At 43.0% G+C, this 25,771-nt stretch overlaps 1 protein-coding gene across 2 annotated transcripts in view; it reads right to left on the bottom strand.

Moving 5' to 3' along the window:
* Positions 1 to 25,771, bottom strand: part of GRIA3 (glutamate ionotropic receptor AMPA type subunit 3) — a 267,194-nt gene that overhangs the window by 57,935 nt on the left and 183,488 nt on the right. For both annotated transcript variants that reach the window (XM_047844668.1, XM_047844667.1), the window contains exons 8-12: positions 24,761 to 24,928; positions 20,292 to 20,396; positions 19,026 to 19,133; positions 17,392 to 17,598; positions 5,277 to 5,653 (exon numbers count right to left, since the gene is read on the bottom strand). In XM_047844668.1, coding sequence (XP_047700624.1) covers positions 5,277 to 5,653; positions 17,392 to 17,598; positions 19,026 to 19,133; positions 20,292 to 20,396; positions 24,761 to 24,928 — 965 coding nt within the window. The remainder of the gene's footprint in view (positions 1 to 5,276; positions 5,654 to 17,391; positions 17,599 to 19,025; positions 19,134 to 20,291; positions 20,397 to 24,760; positions 24,929 to 25,771) is intronic.

Below are 25,771 nucleotides of genomic sequence, written 5' to 3'. Positions count from 1 at the left end.
ACAGTAATCAGGTTCAAGTTAGCACGTTCTCTGGGTCAGAATTCCCCCAATCCTCACATCTACTTGGCTAGCCCTCAGATGTCCCTGCAGCTTCAAAGAAAGTCAGCAGGGGGAGCATTTGCCTGGAAGGACTTGCACTTCAGACTGCTTAGCAAGGTTCTATCAAAGTTTTACAAAGGAAATAAATTTCAGATTAAAAAACTGTAACATTCTGTCACCATCCGTAAACCATTATAGAATAATACAGTCAAAATATTTGCACCAGGTGAAATCCTTAAGGAGAGCACTTTGTGGATTCAGGAAGGAAGGTTGTTGGTCATTTCTCATCAGAAATCAGCTATGCCGCACTGGCTAAAATTTGAGCTGTATTCCTAAGGAGTTTCAGGGACTCAAACGCAAGCACCATATTAAGTGTTAGTGTTTGTGAAATCAGGGCAGTTAAGAGCAGCCGCTTTAATAATGACGGTGGCTAACCTTTACCGAGAGCTTACTGTCGCCAGGTACTGCACTTTACATTTCTCGGAGGAGGAGCTGAGGCTCAGGCAGATTTAGTAACGTGCCCCGAGTTACACAGCTGCTAAGCCGACTGTGAATCTAGTGAGCCGAGCTCCGGCACCCACGTACTTAACCACTACGCTACCTCCATCTGGCTGCACCCGCGGCCTAGCTCCCCATCCCCCGTCAAGGGGAAGAGGGTTGAATGGAATGTCCTTATGCTTTCTTCTCCCGACTGCCCCCCAAAAACACATTTGTATATGGAGAGGACCTCAGCTCATCACATGGATCACCCTCTCGCAACGCGATTCAGCCTCCAGCTGAATTGCTCAGTCTGAACAACGGGAGTGGTTGAAACTATCAAACCGAACCTCGACGTGGGCTCTTTAAGCTTCTAGGCCCCCGTCCGTACCAGTATTTGATGGAAACAGAATGATGCTCGGTTTTTCTCGTGATGTCTCATTGCCGATTCCCTGCTCTTTTACTTTGGGGGAACACCCGCTCGGCAGCATTGTGAGCGCTCACTGCCCTCTTTCTTTACCAACCGGGGCAGGGGCAGGGTTTCGGCAGAGGTCGGGAGACTGGAAACTAGCTCCCGGGCACGAACGCGACCCGAACCCGAGGAAAAGAACGGACCAAGCCGCGCGCCTGTAGGTCGGTAGTGGGAGGCGGCGCGTGCCGGTGGGAACAGTTTGTACCACTGGCCCTCCGAACCCCTATGACCCCGGCCTCCGTCGCATTCTCTCTCTGGGTCCTGTTCTTTGGTCTACAATGTGAGAAAAGCAGCCCGAAGCGGAAAGAGCACAGCGTGTGGACTTGGAGTCTGGTCTGAATACTGGCTCTGCCAGCAGCGGCGTGAATGGGCCAATTATTTAACGCCAGCGTCACCTTCTTCAACTTAAAAATAAGTACAAGGCCCACCTTGTGGCAGCGCCTTGAGGGTTAAAAATCCGTATGATAACGCAGGGAAAGTGCCCCTACGTGGCGAGGTGGGGGAGCTCAGGGAAGGTCACTGTCCCCCTGGAACGGAAGCAGCGGGGTGAATTTGTCTGCCATCTCCTCCCGCTATAACAGTTGAGAGTTGTACTTTAAAGTGCGGTCTCTTACAATTCCTTGAATCGCCTCGATCGGGGGACAAGCCAGAGTGTACGGTGTATGTTCGCACTGGGGGCTTTCTGGAGAGTCTGCATTCTAAGTGGGGCCCTTCAACAGAAGTAAAGGGGAACGCAGGCATGTTGCAGTCAAGGCAACCGGGAATCTGAGGGCGCAGCCATGTCATTACCAGGAAGTTCAAAAGCTGTTAATAGGAAAGCACATTTCAGTGGAGTTTTCTGGTATACAACTGAGCACAAATATAGAACCACTAGAGCTCTCAAGATGAGGAGAAATAAATATGCTAAAAAGCATAAAATTGTTTCAAGAGGCTGAAAGATATAATTTCCTTTGAAGGCCACAAAAAACAGTATTGAAGGAGGAATCACTCATATGGTAGAAAATGTACAGACCAATCATTTATTACTCAAAAGCACAGGAAGGATCATGCGTTTCTCCAGACCAGTGTTATTCCATGGGCTGTGTGCTCCGTTGCTGGGTTGAGTTGCAACCAGCATATAAAACAAAATGAGGGGAAAACCAACAGCCCACTTTACACACTGTGTGTTAGCCAATGTGACAATAAATTATATTAAAAAAATAAAACTAAAACAAAATAAGGGGCACCTGGGTGGCTCAGTTGGTTAAGCATCTGATTCTTGGTTTCGGCTCAGCTCATGATCTCATGGTTTGTTAAGTTCAAGCCCCATATCGGGCTCTGCACTGACAGTGGGGTTCTCTCTCTGTGCCCCTCCCCTGTTCGCTCTCACTCTTCTCTCTCTCAAAGTAAATAAATAAAACTTAAAAAAGAAAACAAAATGAAACAATATATCCAAGTTCATGGCACACTGCAAGGGTAACCTTTGGTGAAGCTTCTGTTACATACATATACATGTACTGACTCATCGTGGGAAAATGTATTTTGTACTGAGGGATATAGTCAAAGAGTTTGAAAAAAAAAAAAAGGATTTGATATATTTCAGTGCCACAGAAGAGCCACAGCTTAAATTCTACTACAAAAAAAAAAAATCTGTCCAGCTTGTCGTTTTCAGGTCATCATCTTTAAGTTATTACTTAATGAAGCAATATGCATAAATACTTCTAAAAACAAATAGCTTTTGGAGTCCTGTTTGAGTATGCAGAGTAGGATGCAGCACTCCAGTGGGGCTATCACAAATTTAGTTCTGAAAATTCACTTACAGAAACCAGTAACATCTCCAGCCTTAATGACTCTCCAGCATTGCCTCAACACAGATTGCCAGCCATGTTAAAAAAATCACTCAATTACGGATCGTTTGGAAACCCTACTCTCCAAATGAACATTCAAAAAAAAAAAAAAAGAGAAAAGAAACTCGCAAAACAAATGAACTCCCGTGTGGTATCACAAAATGACACACGTAAACACAAAAGGAAAGGGCAGTGAAAGAATTTGGGAGAGTCTAACCAAGCAGATTGAGAGCGGCAAAAGGTGTGACTTAGACAAATGAGGCTTGCCCCAGACACCTTGTACTAGAAAACAGAGGATGGTTACCATGTTTCCAGTCTTCAGTTGAAATGCTTCACGCTCCAAGTGGATAATCTCAAAATGAAGTATGCTGTAAAACCATAGTGGGTGACCTTCTAAGTCCTTACATTCTAAATGAAAATCCCCATACATTTGTATAATGGACTCTGGCCAGTATTTGGATTAATGTTCAATTTTACCAAAATGACAACTTTTTATTTCAGAAAAAAACCCCACTCCCCCCCCATTTTAAAGATGTTGCATTTGCTTACAGTATTCTGTGATTATGAACTCAACACTTTTTGTTTAGGTGAGTTAACACTTAAACTAAGTGGGAGAGGTCCTGGACACTCACATTTCAATATTTTCAGTAGCTTCACTGAGATGAAATTGGCATATCATCAAATTCACCAATGTAAGTGTACAAAGAATGGTTTTAGTAAACTTAAGAGTGTGCAGCCATCGCCACAATCCAGTTTTGGAGCATTTCCCTCCCCCCAAAGTTCCTTCATGCTCATCTGCAGTTAATCCTGACAGGGCCGGTGCTGGGGGCAGGCAAGTAAAGCATTCACCCCACGCACAAAATTTAAAGGGGTACCAAAATCTCATTAATCACAATAGATAACACTTTAGTGCAATATTAACAAAATCGCAATTCAAAAAAATCCATGATGAACAAATATCACAATTTTAAATAAAGACTGAATTTGACCCTTGAACTTGCTGTACCCAGCCGTACTCGCCTCACCCTAATCCACTACTTATTAGCTTCTCTCTGCTCCTCCTATGTCCCCAGAAACCACTAACGTAATTTCTGTCCCTATGGATTTGCCTATCCTGGACAAATGGAGTAAATCAACATGGGGCCTTCAATAAATAGAATTCAATAAATGGAATCACATAGTCTGTTCTTTTTACAGTATTCCATTGGATGGAAATGCCGCATTTTGTTTAGCCATTCCCTTGCTGATGGATATTCGGGTTGTTTCCACTTTTTGGTTATTATAAATAAAGCTCCTATGAACATTTATAAGTCTTTGTGAGGATGTAGGTTTTCTTTTCTCCTAAGTGAATAGCGAATTGAAATTGCTGTGTCATATTTTAAGTGTGTATCCGACTATAAGAAACCGCCAAACCATCTTCTAATTTGGTTGTAGCATTTTGCATTCACGCTACTGACGGATGAGAGCTACAGTCATTCTACATCCTGGCCACCACTCAGTACTGTCATTTTTACTATAGCCATTCTAGAGGGTATGTAGAGATATCGCATTGTGATTTAAATTTGCATTTCCCTAATGACTAATGATGTTGAGCATCTTTATATGTGATTATTAGCCATTTGGATATCTTCTTTGGGGGAAATGTCTATTCAAATCTTTTGTCCATTTTGAAAATTGGGTTGTCTTCTTTATATTGGGTTGTAAGAGATCTTTATATATTCTGGATATAAGTCCTTGATCAGATGTATGATTTGCTAATGTTTTCTCCCAGTCTGTGACTTGTATTTCATTTTCTCATGATGTCTTTTGAAATGCCAAAGTTTTGAATTTTAATGAAGTCCAGTTTATGGAATTTTTAAAAACGGATTGTTCTTTTTGTGTTTTGAAAATTCTTTGTCCAATACAAGATCACATAGACTTCCTCTTATGTTTTCTTTTAGTAGTTTTATAGTTTGAGTTCTAAAACTTGGGTGAGATGCTACAATGAATAGTTGTAGGCAGTCTAAGAGCAAAGTGAAAAAGGTCACTGAAAGGGGAAAGTAGGAGGGTTTTTAGGAAGAGTTCTATATTCTTTCCATTTTTTTCTAGATCCAATCTCTAGACGAATGAGAAAATGTTTCAGCTCAGTTAAGGAGGAAACCATGCCTGTTTGATCTGATCAAGGCTTAGTACTAGCTTTATCCGAGAATTATTAATATTAGCTGACAATGTTGCCTTTATCCAGAGCCCAGATGTTTGCTATAATATGTATAAATATACAATACTATAGAAATGCATGAAGGACATTCAAAACAACACCGGTAACACACTCAGTTCATGGACGCAGGCACACAAAATGGCTTGATGGTAATTTGTCATTGGATGGAATGCTAAACGAAAGAAATCTGGACTTGAGATGGGTGAATGCCAGATGTACATGAATGGATCACAGCCACAGAATGCAAGGAGGCATGGAAACAAACCTTGGAGAAATATCACAGCCTTGCTGCATAAAGGCACCCAAGGAAAACCAAAGACTGTTAAATATTCCAAATTCATTTGGAGGGTCAGGAGGGCTTTGCGGATCACGAGGTTCTTCATTGTTGTCTTCCAAGTGCCATTCATAGGGGCTGAATCTGCTGACCAGGAAAAGAACTACACTGACTCCAATGTAGGCGAAGACGATGCACATCCAGATTTCGTAAGCCAAGGGATCCAGAAATGAGAATACGCCTGGTTTTGATTTCTGAGGCTTCTTTATCATGATGGAGATGCCCAGGCTCATAAACGGCTTTGAGAAATCTATGACCTCTTCACGGACCAGGGTTATGGTGAGTGGAGCGACAGCTATATCAGCCCTCTGGAAAAAAAAAAATTTTTTTTCTTTTAGAGATAGCATTTCCATTATTCATTTGCCACTTACTAAACCTCCTTGGTGGAAATATAAACTCTTAGATCACTACAACCGATTGATTTGTCAATGCTTTGATCAGAAAAGTAGTAGCATTCAATGGGTTGTAAAAAGCTTTAACTTGATGGTAAGGTGAGGAAAGGGCACTGGCTGGCTGGCCGCTTGGCCTTTTGTCCTTTGCAACCTATTGTTGACTTATGGCAACTGCCTCAGTTTTTCTTTCTTAGAATTTTCCTGCTACCTTGCAACTCATCTTGTACTCCCTTGTGACATATCACTGCTTAACTCTTTTTTCTATAACTTTATTTACTTATTTTAATGTTTATTTTTATTTTTGACAGAGAGTGAGAGAGAGAGAGAGAGAGAGAAGCAGGCTCCAGGTTCTGAGCTGTCTGCACAGAGCCCAACCTGGGGCTCAAACCCACAAACTATGAGATCATGACCTGAGCCAAAGTCTGATGCTTAACCAACTGAGCCACCCAGGCTCCCCCCCCACTTTTTTTTTTTATTTTAAGTAAGCTCTATGCCCAACGTGGGGCTTGAACTCATGATCCTGAGACCAACATTCACATGCTCTACGAACTGAGCCAGCCAGGTGCCCCGATCACTGCTTAACTCTTGTTTTCTTAATTTTAATTTTCATGCTCTTATGTCTTATCTCCCTCATGTGACTGGATATTTTTGAGGGGCAAGAAAGTAGTCTAGACTCTGTGCCTCCCTCCCCACCATGAGGTGCAACACAGGACCACAGTACTCAGTGTAAAATTTACTTGAGTGTTTGCTATTATTCTTGAATTATTTTTTTCAGAGCATGTCTATTAAAACATAGGTTCTTTAAAGGCAGGGACTCAATCTTCTGGGTTTCTTTTTTGTATCTGTCACTGCAACGCATTTTAAACCAAAGAAACTAGAGATGACTAAAAAATAAGTGGCTGACTTTTTTTTTTTTTTCAACGTTTTTATTTATTTTTGGGACAGAGAGAGACAGAGCATGAACGGGGGAGGGGCAGAGAGAGAGGGAGACGCAGAATCGGAAACAGGCTCCAGGCTCTGAGCCATCAGCCCAGAGCCCGACGCGGGGCTCGAACTCACGGACCGCGAGATCGTGACCTGGCTGCAGTCGGACGCTTAACCGACTGTGCCACCCAGGCTCCCCAAGTGGCTGACTTTTGAAAATAATCTATGTAAAGATGAAAGAATTCTGCATGGGCAAGAACAAAGGTAAAGCTGTTATTAGAATACATATGATTTTATATAGGAAACCATCATGTCTAGTGATAAATATCAGTGCGGCACTCACATGTATTGGATCAATAAAATAAATGTGTCAGTAGTACCCTGCATAATGGGCTCAGGCAAAGGCAGGCAATGTTTTTATATTAATCCCGTGAAAAAAGACGCTAGAAATTTTCTTTTCTCTTCTTTTCTTTTCTCTCCTTTTCTTTTTGGTGCTAGCAATTTCTACACTTCATTCTTTTGTCTTCCACGATTTTTCTTTTTTAAAATGTTTATTTATTTATTTTGAGAGAGACAGAGAGTGCGAGCAGGGGAGGGACAGAGAGAGAGAGAGGGGTAGAAAGAGAATCCCAAGCAGGTGCCATGCTGTCAGCACAGAGCCAGATGAGGGGCTCGAACTCATGAACTGTGAGATCATGACCTGAGCTGAAACCAAGAGTCGGATGCCTAATGGACTGAGCCCCCAGGCGCCCCCACAACTGTTCTTCTACAACAGTAGTAGGTTTAATAGACTTTAGTCTGGAGCCAGGCCTTAAAATGCATACCTAGAAAAATGCTTCTAAGGAAAGCTTTTTGGATGGTCCATCAGATATGAAGTGAACACACCAATTTTGAGGATCTTTTTTTTCTTTTTTTTTTTTAATTTTTTTTTCAACGTTTATTTATTTTTGGGACAGAGAGAGACAGAGCATGAACGGGGGAGGGGCAGAGAGAGAGGGAGACACAGAATCGGAAACAGGCTCCAGGCTCTGAGCCATCAGCCCAGAGCCTGACGCGGGGCTCGAACTCACGGACCGCGAGATCGTGACCTGGCTGCAGTCAGACGCTTAACCGACTGCGCCACCCAGGCACCCCAAGGATCATTTTTTTCTATGTTACATAGGGTTATATCTCAATATCCTTACCAGTGAGGGGGGAGATAATGATGAATTCTGAGATAGAAGATGTTTTCAAAGAAATGTTTTACTACCTTGAGCTCCATATGGTGACTCAAACTGGTTCAAAAACACATCTTAATTAATTTAAAGAGAAATGCAGATAATACACAGCCAGCTACCATTTATTCGCTGCTTACTCTGTGTGTAAGCACCTCATATATATTATCTCATTTAATTCTCACAGCAAACTAATCATCCTCATGCTAATGAAGGAGAAACTGAGGTCTGGGATTAGAATCCTGGTCTTCAGATTTCAGAACTCATACTCTTTTTCTGGTTTGTTTCAAGTTATTTAAATTCTAGTTAGTTAATATATAGTGTAATATTGGTTTCAGGAGTAGAATTTAGTGATTCATCACTTACATTTAATACCCATAGCCCATCACAAGTGCCCTCCTTAATGCCCATCACCCATATAGCCCTCCTCCCAACTCTGCCCTGGCAACCCTCAGTTTTTTTTCTATTGTTAGAGTCTCTTATGGTTTGCTTTCCTTTTTCTTCTTCTTTCCCCAATATTCATCTGTTTTGTTTCTTTAAATTCCACGTAGGCGTGAAATCATGTGGTATTTGTTTTTCTCTGACTGAATCGTTTTGCTTAGCATAATACACTCTGGTTCCATCTATGTCATTGCAAATGGCAAGATTTCATTCTTTTTGAGGGCTGAGTAATATCTATTTATATATATATCACATCTTCTTTATCCATTTGTCAGTCGATGGACTTTTGGCTCTTATGGCCAAAGACCATAAGGACTTATGGACCAAAGACCATAAGAGCCGTATGGACTTATGGCTCTTTCCATAATTTGGCTATGGCTGATAATGTTTGTAGAACTCACACTCTTAACCACCATAATGTCCTAACTCTATAGACGTGTACAGGTTTCTGCTATACACTACTTTTAGGTACGACAATCAACCCCTCTCAGGTTCCCTCCAGTGTATATCTGAGTGCCCGTTCCGTGCCAAGCACTACTCTTGGTGCTGGGGATGAAGCCGTGAGCAACAGATAAAGCAGGCACAACTCCTCACCCTTGTGGAGGATGTCCTGTAGCCCAGGGGAGCTTCAGAAAGTATGTATTTCTTGAAGCCGACAGTCTGCTGACCAAATCTACCTAAAATGCTCACTAGCATCTCAGACCTCCCCAATTGTGAAGTTAAATCCATCATCTATCACACAAAAGCTGATTCTCCTCTAAGTCTGTGAGTGATGCTTCTTCCAAACTTTTTGCGGTCCCTGATCCTTACCAGTCCCATCATCTGTGCGGGCGATCTTGCCTCTTTCTTCACTGAGAAGATGGGCGCCAGCTGACACGAGCTCTATCGTCTGTGTCCTTTTTCTTCTCAACATATTGCTGTGCCTTCACCTATTCCTTTTATAAAAAATATTTTATTTTTTCTTAACTAGGCTCCACGCCCAACTTGGGGCTTGAACTCGTTACACCAAGTTCAAGAGTCGCATCCTCTACGGACTGAGCCAGCCAGGCACCCTGATTCACCTATTCCTTCTTTCACTCCCATCTCTTAGCAAACGAACTTTCTTTTTTTTTTTAATGTTTATGTATTTCTGAGAGAAACGGGGGAAGGGCAGAGAGAGAAGGGGACAGAAGATCCTAAGCGCAGGCTTGAACTCACAAACCATGAGATCATGACCTGAGCCAAAGTCGGACACTTAACCAACTGAGCCACCCAGGCGCCCCTGAACTTTCTAAGATTTAATCCACTTATTCCTTGAATCCCATATTCTTTTGTCTCTGCTTAAAATTTAGCTCCAGGGCGCCTGGGTGGGTCATCGGTCAAGCGTCTGACTCTTGATTTTGGCTCAGGTCACGATCAGGTTTGTGACATGGATCCCCAGGTCAGGCTCTGTGCTAACAGCACGGAACCTGCTTGACATTCTCTCTCTCCCTCCCTCTCTCTCTGCGCCTCCCCAGCTCATGCTTTCTCTCGCTCTCAAACAAACATTTAAAAAAAAATCAGCTCCATTTATTCTTATACTAATTTTTCCTTCTTGACCTATCCCAATGGTTCTCAATGGGTGGCTCCCTGGACCACCAGCATCAGAGTCACCTGGAAACTTGTTAGACATGCCAATTCTCAAGCCCGATCCCAGATATATGGAATAAGAAACTGTGGGTGGGATTTGGGTGGCCCTCCAGGTGATTTGAATGCTTGCTGTCATTTGAAAACCATGACTTGGTCTTATTCACTTAAAATCAGATTCAGGTAATTCTGTTTACTGACAGACAGAAAGGAGACAAACCCCGCCCCTCCCACCTTCTTTGCTCCTGCTACCTTCTTAACCATACGACATCTTTCTCTATTACCTGTAATCTTGTTGAGTAAATACACCTTTACCATGTCTTGATTTTTAACACCACTTCGTCCTTATAAAACACCCGTGATCTACCTTCTACTCCCCACCCTTCCGATTTATTGACATCGCTTCTTCAACTATATACTTGGTCACCAAATTCCAAGTCCTTCCCTCAGACATTAACTGCTTATGTGACCCCACTAGCCTTTTGCACGATGTGCTCTCTTTCCTTGGCTCTTTGACCCTGAAGACCATGGGTCCTCCTACCTTATGGCATGTTCCTTCTCTGGCATTTGTTCCCGGATTTGCTCTCTTGACCGGCCGAGGCGTACCTTTGGAGCCTCAGAGTCTACTCACGGGGCCGGCTTAGGGGACATCCGATGAAGGTTTGTGGAGTAATAAGCGAGACTCCTTGAAGGCTCTGTCCTTCACTTTCTCCCCTCAGGATCATCACCTAAGGCTTCAACACTCCCCTCCTAACTGCAGACTCCTGAATCACCAGTTCTGCATTTATAACCAGAGGGAAGCCAAACAGCAATTTTTTTTACCTGTTTTACCCTTTTGCCTGGGGCCAGACCTGATCTTAGAAACAAAAGCTACCGAGGAGAATGGAATTGGCCAGAAAGCGAGAGGGTCTTTTTCTTTTCTTTCTTTCTTTTTTTTTTTTTTTTTTTTTTTTTTTTTTTTTGGCTGAGAGAGTCGGAATCAGCTAGAAAGAGGCTTGGTGCGCCAACAGAAATCACAGATAAAGCCACCTTCTGTCCTTGCCAATGTGTTTCGACCTCCATGCAAATGCCCCTCTCGTATCATTTCCCATTTGATCTCATTTGAATTTAATTCGTTAATTTAACTAGTTTTCTTGATTTTTTTTAAGTCTAAATAATTGAGAGTTCTAAGAGAAATGGCCATTTCTTCGTTTTGGAAGGAAGAAATAAGGGGCATTTGGGTGAGAAAATCACTTTGGATTGAATTTAGGGGACCTGGGTTCTTTTCAAGCAGGTAAAGAAAGGAGTTTGAGAATTTTGACACCCTTTATGGGGGGAAAAACCCCAACATCTCGGCAACAAACAGCCAGCAGATGCTAAGCACGGCTGAACACTAACAAGAAGTGGCTAGAGAGACAAAACACAGCTTCTCGTCTGTTTCCCAGGAACACGCAGCAAAAGAACAGATTCTCAAAGGACGCCATTCCTAGTAGGAGTACTTTTGAAGTCACAGAAGACAACAGAAAGAACTTGCTCCCCCCAGGCACTTGGCTTTTTCCCTCCGTCTAGCTTTTTAACCTTTTCTGAATTGTTTCTTCCTAAGGAGCTTTTTCAAAGAAGGCGGTGTTAGTCTGTTTTTTGGAGGGTGCTCTCTCAACGAAGAATAACATTAAATCTGTGCTCAACTAAGCCTCATTGATGTGGACCTGGCTCCAAAATGAGAATTCCCATGCTGAATCTTAAAAAAAAACCAAAAACAAAAAAACCCAAAACCTATTATGGCCGGAAAAAGACAAAGGAATAGCAAAAATCAGGTGGAAGAAGGCTCAATCAATAGAAAGGGAGGAGCTAGTGATCAGCCAGCCGGATAGGGGACTTAGCAACCCATCCCGTCTCTTGTATGCCTGGTGGGGCCAGCGCGGCAGAACTGTCCTGTCCGCTCCCAGGCAGCTATGGAGAGGCCCTTGCCCTCTGCCGCCACTGTCCCCTCCTCCACGTGAAAAGGATGTTGTTATGGTCAGTTATTTCAGGGCCCAAGATCTGCTTGGCATAATGTCTGTGGAGCAATCAAGCTGGTTATAAAGGGAAATGGGAGGAGCCGGGAAGTAGTGTCAGAAAACACCCATTTAGCTCTCCTGGAACTGCCACAGCACGCAGACCAGGAGGAAAGTCATTTTCGAGGCAAGTTAAAGATTTAGGAGGCCAACATAAAGGCAACTCCCCACCCTCTCTGCTCAGAATGGCAGACCTCCGTGCGTCATTAATGCTCCTTCCAGGAGCATTTGAAAGAGAGCACACACATCATTTGAAAGAGAGGGGCACTTTTATCAAACCATCAGCCCTTCTGCCAAAGCCCAGTGTAATCACCTGAAGAATAGAAAAGAATATTTGGCGTCTGTTACTGCACCCTTGCTTCTCTGCCTTTTAGCTGGAAGGACAGATCGACTTCCTGTCTTTCTTAATGGAAAATGAATCTATCTTAGGATAGTGACAACCTAAGAGATAATTTCTTCTAGGTAGAGAAATGTCAGTGTGAATAGCATCTATAAAATTGTCATTTGTCCTGGGAGTGTGAAGGGGTCTGAGGGTGCCCGGGGGCTGCGACCTGGAATCAACCACCCTCCGACCCCATCTCCATCCCCAAGCTCTCTGCTCTCTTTTAAGCCAGAGGTGCCAATATGGGCAGTGGTTTGGCCTTTCCCAAGGCAACTCTCTCCCTCCTATCTTCATCTTTAGTTCTAAGTGCTGGGAACATAAGGAACACAGCAGCTGCCTGCTGGCAGGCGACCCTTTGTCAATTAGAACCTCGATTTCTTTCCAGCCCTTTCCCTGACTCCCTTTTTCTGTTAGATTATATCTCCTCTCAAAGGGCAGAAACCCCCAGCTGCCTGCTTTGGGTTTTCAGATATTTCAAGTGATAACTAGAGATGTGTATGGCATTATTCTGGAGGCCACAGATAGGCAGGATGGGTATCTTGGACGGAGAAGCTCATAATCCAACTAGATTGCAACCCCCTTGAAGGCAGATGGGGATGTTGTATCTGATATAACACCAATCTTCCCATAATCTGGCAAGCTTAGTAAACTGAGCCATTGTGAGCCAGTGCACAGAGCACTGGGCCAGGAGTCAAGAAACCTGAGTTACAGTCCAAGCTCTGCCAAGCTTTGCAATTTTGCAACCTTGTCACAATTCCTGCCACTATTTCTGTCATCCCATCAGGGCTTGGTTGCCTGGTTTACCCAAATGGCAGTTCTAATGGCCATTCCTGGCTGATCCCCATATTTATCTGTAAAACGACTGAAATGGTAGGCTAAAAGATGTCTAACAGCCCTGTTAGCTACAAAATGTTTTTAAATGTCCTCTTACAACACATGCTATTTTGGAGCCATAAAAACTTGTGGTCTGTAAGCCATTTAAGCTGGGGACAATTACCATGTGGTGATGTTATAGACATCCAGCTCAAAATCAAAACTGCTAAAAGCAGGTGGACAGTTTCAAGTCCATAATGTTCTGAAGAGCTTACATAATGGGGCACATTGTGTCCTACTGACGTTTGTTTCAAAAATAGCCTTCTTAGCAATACAAGGTGCCCCAAACATCAACCTTGATTTGGTTTTCTTTAGAGGGAAAAAACCCATTTAGGAATCATCTGAAAAGAGGCTGATTGGCTTCTTTCTTCCTAAACAAATTTAATTCATTTGGACTCTTTCAGGAGACTTTGTGGTAGATACTGAAATCTTCTTTGCGAAGCTTTTTTCATCTCTGCCTGTCTTCATTTTTTTTTCCCTACTCTGATCTGTTTTACATGCTAAAAGCAGAAGAGAAAATTCCCTAAAGATAAATCTGTGCTTATCTGTGTAGGTTTCATGTTCATTGCAAGAACTAGTTTTCCTCCCCCCCTTTTTTTTCTTAAGCAACTTGCAAACTACAAGAGCCCAGGCCTGCCAGAAATGAATGCCTGCGTTTTCACTTTTCTCCATTTCTATCATTGAAAGAGAAGTGGAAAACTTCCCAGTGCTGAAAGATTACAACTTCTAAATGAAGAGGAGGACACATTCCGCCTACAAGATCATCCGCCTTCACCGAGAGGTCTTACTCCAGCATTACAAGAACATCCATTTTTCACAGCCACAGGTTTTAGAGGAAAGTGGAAATCGGCAATTGGTTTGCTGTCAATTCCCTGGAATCACCTTGTGTTGTTATCCCAGAAGGCATCAGAAACTTGTTCTAGGTTGGAGGAGGGAGGATATTCCTATGAGAGACTTCCCTAGCTATTGCTTTTGTCTTCAGTAGAAAGAACTGGAGGGAATAGAAGGGAAGGCTCCTTCAGAAGAATTTTTACCTATTTGGCAGTGAAGAGCTGATTTCTAAATCACTCAGCAAGGAAGGGACTCTCTAATTATCAAGCTCCCTCACTCACACTTACCCACACTGGAAACAGAGAGAGAATGTGGAGATGAGGTGGGTGACACGCCAGAAGAGAAGCCAAAACCCAGTGAGAAAGCTGGGTCTTTGTCCAAACAGTGTCAGGAAATCTTGCTCTATATCGCTGGGACTAACGTCTTGCTCATTGCCAGGAGGGCACTCAGCTATTCACAGAATGTGACAGGTTTTCTCTTGAGACACTAGACAGCTCTGGCTGTTGAGTCACAATGGGCTGGTAGAACTCACGTCAGTTATTCTGGCCTGGTAGAAATCGACACCTGAAATTCATGCTTTTGTGGCCGGTCTTCTCCCCAGAAAGGCAGAGGCACCAAAAGCTTTTCAACAAGTTTCAACTATCTTTTACGATGGGATGGGTGTGAAATAACACTTTAGCTGTTGAGCAGTCTAGGGCGATGGTTAAAGAACATGGACTTCACAGTCAGAGACCTGGGTTCAAATCACTGTGTCACTACAGGCTGTTTGGTCTTAGCCTAAGACTTCACCTCTCTAGGCTTCAGTGTTTTCATCTGTAGAATGATTAACATGATGGCATCTCCCTTGAAGGTATGTTATGAGGCTTAAGTTACATAATGTCTACAGAGCATTTAGCACTGAGTCTGGCAACTAGGAAATATGCAACAAATGGTAGCTAATAATAAGAATAAATAATGATAATGATAAAAGATTGCCTCCGACCATGAGCTAAATTTAATGAATAATGCCTGGGCATGACTGTGTGCCAGGCATTCGCTCGTTAGAACAAAAAGTGAGGATCTACTATGGACCACGTAATGTGCTAAGTGCGGGGGAATGCTGTGAGCAAGACAGGACCTCTTGGAGCCTGAGTGCTGGGGAGATGAGGGATAGAAAAGAGAAGAAGACTTGACTGCCAACTCATAAAGAGGTTAGAGTTGTGTCAAGATGGTTCAGAGCTTCTCAGGGTCCTTAGGAAGCATGACAGGTGCTCTGCCCCTTGTTCAGCCCCCTGTCTCTGGCATTACAGGTTCTTCTCTTTCTCATCACTGAGTTCACTTGAGTCTCATCTGCAACTCAGCCCTGCGCCAGTTCCCAGGGCCAACCTTGACCCAAGACGGGAGATAATTGGCTCCAGCCTCATAGCTGGGGGCTGAGGTTCAAACTGCCTTCCTCCTTGTCTGACTGGAGGATGGTGCCCTAGTTTTGGTACTTGAGGTCCAATCTCATTTTAAGCCTTAATTCCTTTTCTGCGCCCTTATTTTTAGCAACGAGCTTCTCCCTTTGTACTTGTTCCTGAGGACCTGTTCCAAAAACTTATTTAGTGACCCCAGTACTATCTTCTGATGGGAGAGCTGTACCTTATTCTTGCTGATTCCCATCTGAACCTCATCCAATCCAGTCCTTAGCTTGAACCTCAGTCCAGTAATTAATTTTGATGGTTTCTTCTTGCCAACTTCATCTCAGTATATGCAGCCTCTAGATTCCTCTGTCTCCCCCTAACCTGCTGTCTAGGCAAGGCAAGTCATTGCAAGTAATCCTTGTCTGTTAGATCTAAACGTCTGCAGAATACACTTGTCGCAATGAGCACCGGGTGACGTATGCAAGTGTTGAATCACGATATTGTACGCCTGAAACTAATACAAGACTGTATGTTAACCAACTGTAATGAAAATAAAAATCAGAGAGAACTAAACATCTGCTGCCACCATCTACACTTGGGTTAGTTCTCTAGTGACTGGTTCACCCAATGGGCAGCTCTTATGCCCAGTTCTGCCTGTGTCTATATGCCTCAGTGGGTGGCCCAAGATCTGACATTCCCAAACAGAGGCCAAAACCTTTTAAAGTAAAGCCACTGCAGAGCTCTGAAGATACAGCTGTACCCCTTCTGAAAGCCCTAATTATCAGTGTAATTCTTCTGTACTTGGCCCATGGGCAAGCCCTTAGCACAACGATTCTATTCCTTTATTAATTCATCCAACAATTATTTGTTGAACTTCCATTATGCGCCGTGCTCTGGGATATTGAAAGAAATCAGATACGGCTTCTGTGCTCAAGGAGTTCATAGTCTAGTTGGGGCAAGTTCAGCTGAACTTGTAAACAGATCATTATAACACAGGTTCAAAAGCACTACAAGAAAGCAAAAAGCAGGGGTATCTAACCAGACTGCAGGTGGGTAAATGGTAATCCCATTCAGGAAGGCTTCCTGAAAGTGGGGACACATCAGAGTTCTGGAGGACTGCTGGGTGGCGTTAGCTGACTGAGAGAGGCACAGGTACTTCCGGGGATGCCCTAAGTGACCTTTAGGGAGCAACACATACTTTTCAGTAGCTGGAACATTGAGTTCTGGGGAAAGAGTACGAGATGAATCTAGGGAGGGGCAGAGACAGAGGGAGACACAGAATCCAAAGCAGGCTTCAGGATCTGAGCTGTCTGCACAGAGCCCGACGCAGGGCTTGAACCCACGAACTGTGAGATCGTGACCTGAGCCGAAGCCGGATGCTGAACCAACCGAGCCACCCAGGTGCCCCTTTATCCTGATTTTTAAAGTGGGAAACTACAATAATGTGGAGATCTGATTTGCCAGGGTAAGAGTAGAGGCAGGGAAATCAGTTAAATGACCGACAAGTGGTGAGAACCTTAACTAAAATGATGATAGTGGGATGAAGAATGTGTCTGAATTTGAGAGAAGAGTAGAACACAGGACATGGTCGCTGCCTAGAGATGAGAGAGCAGCGAGCAAAGGTGACCCGTTTGTGTAGGCAAAGTCGCTGAGGCAGCAACTTCTGCTGCCTGACGCGGAGAACACAGAAGGGACAGATTTTCAGTAGAGGGCAGGCTGTATTTAATGTTGCCAAATAAAGTTCCCCGATTTTACTTTGCTTTTAGCCACATAATCCTGTTGCCCAAATGGTGCTATTGACAATCCTACCTTGACAGAAGTCAATTGGAGAAGAAAATGTTTTTTTTTGTTTTTGTTTTTTTTACAGACCACATGAAAACTCTACAATTGAATAACTGAAAATGAAATCCTCTATCATTGATAAGTGGAAAGCATAGAAGTAAGTGAAAATAGCGTTGAAAAGACTTACCCCATAGACAAGTTCCCCAACCATGCCATTCCATATTTTTGTCTCTGGATCCCTTGCGCCATATTTCCCGTCACCGACAATGGACAATTTGTATTTGATCCTCACGTGTTTGGCTATTTCATAGGCTAAGTCGACACAATAGCCTTCATATCTCTCATTTCCTTCCAATTGCTCATGGTTCTTCTTATACATTACATATGGTGATTCCTTAGGGACCAGAGGGAGATCAGAGGATTACCCCTACACGTTATTCTAAGAGATGATGAATGTAATAACTGTCCCCCCCCACCATGTGCCTGTTGAGGTTTGGTGTGTGAAGAGAGCCTTTAAAAAATGTTTGCTTAATAAGCAGAGGAACCTCAATAGACTGACTGTTCGCTGGGCTATCTATTCCTTGGAGTCCCTAACTGATGATTTAAAGATGTAGAGAAGGATTTAAGTTCTTTTCGAGGGTTTGAAAGCAGGACCAGTTTCCACTTGTAAAGCCTTTGATTTAGGCAAACTGGGTAGAGGTATTTCTCTTACATGAAGGTGAACTGCCTTTGATTTCTCAGGATTTCCCATGCAGGAACCACAGCCAGCCCAGGCAAGCCCTTAAGAACCACTGTGATCTTTGTGAGGTCAGGGTCTGTGGCTTATTCGTTTCTACATCCTCATGGCCTAGTACCGTACCTAGGACAAAATGAGGATTTGACATGTCTGTTTACATGTCAAAGGTAAATTTCAGCTAAATCTCCATTCATTTATTTACATCGTCAGACCTAGGGGTATACTCATTTTCAACCCTGGTTTGTACTTCACGTAGTAAGAACATACCGGCTTTTGGAAAAAACATTTTAAAACTAAATGAGAATACTATCTTGCGTGTCAACCGTGCTTTGAATTTTGCAGAAAAGCTTTAAATGGTGAATATTGCCTTGAAACAGTCTTGTGACATTATGATACCCATTTCATAAATTAAAAGAAATGTAACCTGTGGCTCAGAGAAGTTGTGACTTGCACAGTTAAACACAGGTTAGTGGTAGACCTAACATTAGAGCCCTAACCTACTCTCTCTTTCACATAATGCTGTGTCCCCCATGGTGAAAAGTTAGATTCCAAGTCCAGATGAAACCTCAATCCTTTAGTGAGTGCATATGTGTGTGTGTGTGTATGTGTGTGTGTGTGCGCGCGTGGGGGGTGGCAAAGAAGAGAATGATATACGGAGCTGTCCCAAATTCTTATTCTTTTTCTGTTTTTTTAAAAAAAGTTTATTTATTTTGATAGAGACAGAGAGTAGGGGAGGGGCAGAGAGAAAGAGGGAGAGAGAGAATCCCAAGCAGGTTCTACAACTGTCATCGCAGAACCCGATGCAGGGCTTGATCTCACCAACCATGAGATCATGGCCTGAGCTGAAATCAAGAGTCAGACATTTAACTGAAAGAGACACCCAGGCACCCCCCCCCCCATATTCTTTTTCTTTTTAAAAAGACATTCTGTTCATGATCATAGCAAGATACTTTGAGAGATTCCTAAGCTGACCTGTTGGATGTTTTCACTGCTTGAAACTGAGGTCTTTTGTACTGGCTGAATAATGCTTTACAGAAAGAAGTCTTGCTGTACAGAAAGCCCACCTACCTTCCCTTCGTACTTACCAGAATGGTAGTCACTACAATGGTCCGGTTCTCTGAGGATGCGCTGTCATTGCTGATTTGCTGATCTGAGAAAGGCACAAATCTTTCATATTCATTCCAGTAGCCAGCCTAGAAAGAGCAGACATTTGACCTGGTTGCCTTTTTTTTCACTCAAAAAGTACTGCATGAAATTCAAGTGCTGTTGTGGAATAAAACTTTCTTTTTAGTTACTGGAGCTTTCCAAGCATTGATGTCCTGTCTCCCTCTGTCTTGGCACCCCCACCAGGAACCCAACTGCGATAGAAAGCTTCATCCTGGGGTTCCCATCCCCACTTCGCCTTTAGTGGTATTTTGTAAAATAATTCAGCCCACTGTAGGACGGTTAGCCTTTTGTTCCCCTTTAAACTCATACAGCAGAAGAGCGCTTTGCTCTGAACTGTGGGAAAGCTAGGATGTGAGGGTGGGAAACCAAGGAGTGTCCTGTAGAAATGACCCAAGCTGTTTTACATTCTAGGATTTTATCAAATGGCTGCTAAATCCTCATTTCATGCCTAACTTAACTATTAGTATGATAGAAGCAAAGTGATCGTTGTACAAGTTAGCTGTAGAGAAAGGTACTTTGTCCAGAGTCCTTTGCAGGGGGGTGAGGTGGCAAAGATACCTACTGGAGAGGTACCTACTTTCTGATTCTTTTGCTAAAACTGTATGTACCTTGGCAGTTTGTTTAAATAACAACATGCTATAAAATTTGTGATTCCTTCCCTCTATTGTTAGAAGCTGTTAATAATTCTTGAGTCTATCTCTTTTATTTTTTTTATTTTTTATTTGAGAGAGAGAGAGAAAGAGAGAGAGAGAGAGAGAGAGAGAGAGAGAGAGAGAGAATGCACACGAGCAGAGGAGAGGGGCAGAGAAAGAGGGAGAGAGAGGATCTTAATCAGGCTCCACACTGAGAGTGGAGCCTAATGCAGGGCTTGATCCCATGACCCTGAGATCATGACCTGAGCTGAAATCAAGAATTGGACTTCAACTGACTGAGCCACCCAGGTGCCCCAAGTCTATCACTTTTATAGGAGAGACTCCGAGGGAAACACTCCTTTCAGAATGCGTATAGATGGAACACTCTGATTGCAAAACAACTCTGCGTATCTATACTATTTGCCAACAGAAAGGCAAAAATGATGTGTGGGAATTTGCTTTGTATGTGTTTTCTAACATCTCTTTTCTCGCACCTGAGTGCTGTCACCTTGTGAAAGACTTTGTCTTTGTGTATCTGTTTTGGCTACTTACTTTTCGAGAGCCAGTGACTTTCATCTCGTACACATCGATGGTATAATTTGTCCTACGTCCGTAAGTGTCAAATTGGATGTTTCCGGTCATTCCTTGTACTTGTACCTGGTAGGAAGGAAAAATGTAAAATTTTAAAATACCACCGCATTACTGCCTTCTAGGTCTCTGGGATGAGGTCCGCTGACAGATCTTAGAAGCTTGGAGAACTTTTATCTTGAGTCATTGAGCTCAATCCGCCAGATCAAGTCCATATGGATCTTTATTTCTTCTCTGGCATTTTGTGAAGCTTTGAGTGGGTGGTAGGCAGTTACCTATGTGATACAGGGAAGGCCCTACCTCCACTTTTTCAAGGGTGTGAGATTTCTATCATTAGTCTCTTCTCAAGGGGGTAGCCTGAGGGTATTCTTAACTAGCATAATGCATTCTTCTAAACTATGCGTTCCATGAGGGCTGTGGCTGTGTCTTAGCATTCCCAATACAACATAAATTGGTTTCAGTAATAGGGGCTCTGGAGCTCCTGGATTCGCATTCTAGCTTCATCACCTACTAACTGTATAACCTTGGATGTGCTCCCTAATGCTTTTGCACTTCAGTGTCCCCATCTGTAAAATGGGAAATCCCACTAGTACCTATCCCTTAGAGTTGTGGGAAGATTAAATGAGTTCTACACATGTAACGTTCAGAACTGTGTCTGGCACGTCGTATGTATGCATTGTAATACTTGCGGGCTATATTGATAATTATTGTGAATTGAAATGAATTTAGTTCTTTTTCTTGAGAGTGTTATTTACCAGCCTCCACAGTAACAGGGGTGGATTCTCCTCTTATTTGACCTATGCCCAGCTACAAACAGGTAAGCAGCGAGCCAGGCCTTGGAGGGATAAACCATGCACTGATGAAATTTGTGAAGTCTAAGGAATCAGGGATATGTGGTACTAGATAAGAAAGACAGAGGTACTAGAAGAGCCTGGACACCCATGTGGGATGCCACCTGAAGATTCACATATGTCACAATTTTTCCTGGGTCTGTCCCAGTATTGTGAACTAATAAAAGGCCATCCCTCCCAGGTGGAGAGATTTCCTCACCAATTATTTTATGGTTCAGGGACATTGCACGCAAGACCCTCTATAAATATAAGTCACTGGAATGATTCATCTGGTAAGGGTCAAGCCATTTGCTTCAAAGGAAAAGCATCTGTCTCTTTTTCCTAGGATGAAAGGATAGAATACTTTTTTATTACTTACAGAAAGTGACAAGCTACTTAGCAAGTCAGAAGTGGTAATGGGCTTGTGCTGTGGAAGCGAGAACTGAGGTCAAATATTAGGGAGCATCTTTTGAAAGGAAAGGGAGCTTGTTCATCACCGATGGGAAAATGAGCTTCTCGTTCAAAGAGAAAGGCTCCAATGTGACTTCCTGAAGACAAGATGATTGTTCTACTGACCCAACAAACCTAAGCACCATTGTCAGCTCAGGCTTGCAGAGAAGGTGATGTCACACTTCCGGCTAAAGTAAAAGTCCCTTGTTGAGATAGAAATTGCTTAGCCTGTCTGGGGTACACTGTGATGCAAGAAGGGTTCTTGACACTCCATTCTGAGCTTTGAATTCTAGGAGAGCAGGTAGGTCGGGCAGACACACTGGCATAGGTACTTACTAAGGAAATCCTTCATTCCCGAAAATAGCAAAGGCTTCAAGTCTCGTTAAGGATTGTATATTTCTAAAGATCTAGCGTATTTAAACACAATAGACAAATTGGACACCAGTCTAGGTACATCCGGGAGATTCGAGACTCCACGATGAAAACTTCTGGTGAACAGAAGTAGAATCAGAGGGAAGTCTATTTTCAATGACGTGAATGTCAGTTGCGGTTCCCCACCATCCCACCTGGGAACTTTTCTTTAATCGCCGCCCCCCCCCCCCCACCCCTGCTCGACTCCAGTCTATTATTAGGTGCTTCTCCTCTGGGTTCCCATAGCACCCTCTGGAGAACCTAACCATAACATTTTAATCATCTCTGTATTTCCATCTCCCTTACTAGTTTGGGAACATCTCAAGATGAGAGACCTTCTTTTCCTGTGCTCTCAGCAGCTAGTACAGGAACTGGAATAGAGCAGGTGCTTAATAAATGTTTGCTGAACAAAGGGACAAGCTTTAATGTTTTAGAATCGTGACATGTTCCAGCAGGCTAGGCTCAGGCTGATCTTTGCACAGTCTGTAGATTACCCAATTTTCAAGTGGCTTTAAGTACATTTATTTACATATTAATAATTCTTTAATGTTTATTTATTTTTGAGAGAGAGCGAGCATGAGTTGGGGAGGGGCAGAGAGAGAGGGAGACACAGAATCTGAAGCAGGCCTCAGGCTCCAAGCTGTCAGCACACAGCCCGATGCAGGGCTCGAACTCATGAGCCATGAGCTCATGACCTGAGCTAAAGTGGGACGCTTAACTGACTGAGCCACCCAGGTGAGCCTACATATTAACAATTTAAGTGTGACCTCTCCTCACCTTATTTCATGTTTGCATACTAACTTTGAGCCTGATACACAGTCATTGGTGCTCAATAAATATTTACTGACTGAGGGGTATGCTTATTTATTCATTAAAACAGGCCCCTTCGGAGCCTCTATCAGGCAGTGATTATGTTTGCCAGATTTCTTTGAAGGAAGAGAATGATTTATTGAGCAACAACTACGTGCTAGTCACAGCGAGGGAGGCATTTACACATGCATTGTCACTTTTAATTAAATAAAATGGGATTTTTTTTTTTTTACTATAGTAAAACCTTTAGTACTTCAGACCGTCTTCCCTCGCAGTCCCTCTGAACAGTGGAATTTTACTGAGCATTTATCACAAAGGGAACATGTGCTTCCGGAAAATGTTGATACTTTCCAGCCTCTCTGCTGCAGCAGGAAGAAGTTGGCCTGTAGAAATTGGTAAAGCATCCCTTTGGTTGAGTGTTTGATCCTTAGGGCCCGGGAGGAAGGTTACTTACCAGGCTTATAACTCGAGCTTTATAAGTGAGTTCGATGTGCAGAAACTATTTGCGCAATGGTGTGATCAATCTAGTATTTTCCCTAGCCAGATAGATTTCTTATCCTTCATTCCGGTAGCCATTTTCTATTTGTTGTTCGTGCCGTGAATGGGGAGTCCGTTGGAGATGCTGGTACTTGCCCCTTGAGATTTGGTTGACGAAAACTCCTTTTGATTTACTCGGAGGGAGTTTTGTATTTCAGTCATCATTATGTTTCACCTGACAGTACAAATCTTGTAACTGCTATGAAGGTTGAATTTAATTAACTGCTCTTCAAAATTGTGCAGTGCTACCTCCATAAAACTACACTTAGGGCATTTGTTAGGGAACTGACATAATGACATAAAAATCTGCATGATGGGAGAATGAGTCATATCTCTTTCTTGGAGAGAGACACAGGGGCTACTAACCCCTTTTGATTGAGTGCTTCCAACTTGGCAAATTTAAGGCAGCAGTAGGAGAGCCAACTACACAAAATGATGTACGTTATGAGGCCATGACGGATTCTTCATTACTGGGTTGGGCACAGAATTATCTTATCATTGCCCATCAGTTTGTTTCTTTGGATATCCCAAACATTGGGATAATTACATAAGTAGAAATAAGAGGCGCTTGTACTCTGGAAGGCTCATTTTAATGCAGGCAGGCACATGTAGCATCAGACGAAATATTCAGGAAAGAGCTCTTGCTCAGAAAGCTGCAATGAATGACCGACGCTGCTCCTGGTGTAAAGAATGAGATCTGTTCAAAGGGTACTTCCTGAAGTCTTAAATGATCGCCTACCAGTAAATACTAAAAACAAGTGACCTATTTGTCTCCTGGTTTGTTGTACTTGTCTTTAGGTTTTTCTCTGGGGCATCGGGAAAAAAGGTTTCCTAAGTAGGCCTAGACACGTATCATATTTCTGCATTTCCCCATGTAGATTAGCACGTTGTAAAGGTTCTTTCTGGCAACAGAACGACTGCCACCCTGGCTCAGCTCCACAGTCCATCCGGGCTAATGAGTTGTCTGCTGAGCCAGAGGATGCCGCTGTCCTTTGTGATGTCTACCTTCAAGTTAGGAGCATCCTACAGAATATCCCAGCCCCCCAAAGTAACACCACATGCCTGGAAAGGTTAGAAAGTTTGAAGTTGTTTACATGTTCAGTCCATCAGTTTTGAGGGCACTGGGTTTGATTTACTACCCGCAGTGTAGCACAGAACTAAATATTCATTTACCCTCAACTGACAATGTTTCAAGCTTCGAGGAAGAAGCTTCTGGTTTGCAATTTCTAGATTTTGATGAATAAATGCCTGTGCTCCTCTTCTGCGTGCTCTGACCTTCTTAGACTCGGATCCTGTTCCCTTTAGGATGGCTTTTTTCAAGACTGAGGTGTTACTTTTTTTGTGTCTTTATAAGGCCCCCCCGCCCCCACCCCAATAACCCAGCGTGGTCTTTACCATTTTTAGAGCTCTCTCGATATCAATTCCTTGACTCCAGGGCACAGCGGGATTTGCCAAGCAGTCTCCAGCACTGCCTCTTCGGGATACATCCACTCGCTGCCTCCTCAGGTAGCGGAAAGCTTCTGCGATGACCAGTATTGCATCGTGCGTCAGCGCAGATGTATACTGAAATGGATATGTGGAAAACAAGGTATCACGACAAACGATACCCTCAACACGTGCCTTGCTCCTTAGAATTTTCATTTCGTACTCTCCACCTCGTACTCTATGAAGTCACCCTCTTAATTATTTGAATCAAGAGATCTCTCAGGGCAAGCCTGACTTTGATTCATTCTAGAATGATGCCTCTTACCTGGTGTGTGCACATGTTAAGATTTTTAAGACCGAATGGCTCAAGGGAGTCTCTCCCTTGCTCTCAGTCCTGTGTTTTGTATTGAGTGAGCGACTACTAAAAGGCCAGGTCCTTTATAGAGAAAAAAATACATGTGCAGCTAACGGATGGCATATGTAGATTGGTTATTGCTGTTTGTAATAGAAAATTCAGGTCTGGTGTTTACTTAGGGGAAAATGGAAATAGCTAAGTTAGACAGCTTGAAATTAATTTGGAGGGAAACATTAATCATTTCTGTCTGGACCATGTTTCTGGCGAACTAGGACCTCTGGCCAGCAATAAATCAGTTTTTGTTTCGTGGGGGGAGCAGAAAACCAAAGCTGGTTTTCGATTGTAGAAAATTACAATTGTTATTGAGTTTTAAATCTGATAACGGTGACAATTCACAGGCAATACTTCACGATGCTACCTCTTTCAGGCAAGAACACTTCGTTTCTATTCCTTGGATATACTGATAGGCTACTAGGGATGAGGCCAGTCACTTAATACTGGGGATTTGATTATCTGCAATTTGACAAGGAAGATGCCTTTTCATTAAATGAATCAACAAATCTGATTAAAATAAGCTGGCCCCTGTTTTTCGGGGGTGACAAATACTGGGAGGATATAGAATTCTA

This window comes from Prionailurus viverrinus, chromosome X, assembly GCF_022837055.1.
Source record: "Prionailurus viverrinus isolate Anna chromosome X, UM_Priviv_1.0, whole genome shotgun sequence".
Lineage (NCBI taxonomy): Eukaryota > Metazoa > Chordata > Mammalia > Carnivora > Felidae > Prionailurus > Prionailurus viverrinus.
This window is presented reverse-complemented; position numbering and strand designations above follow the sequence as displayed.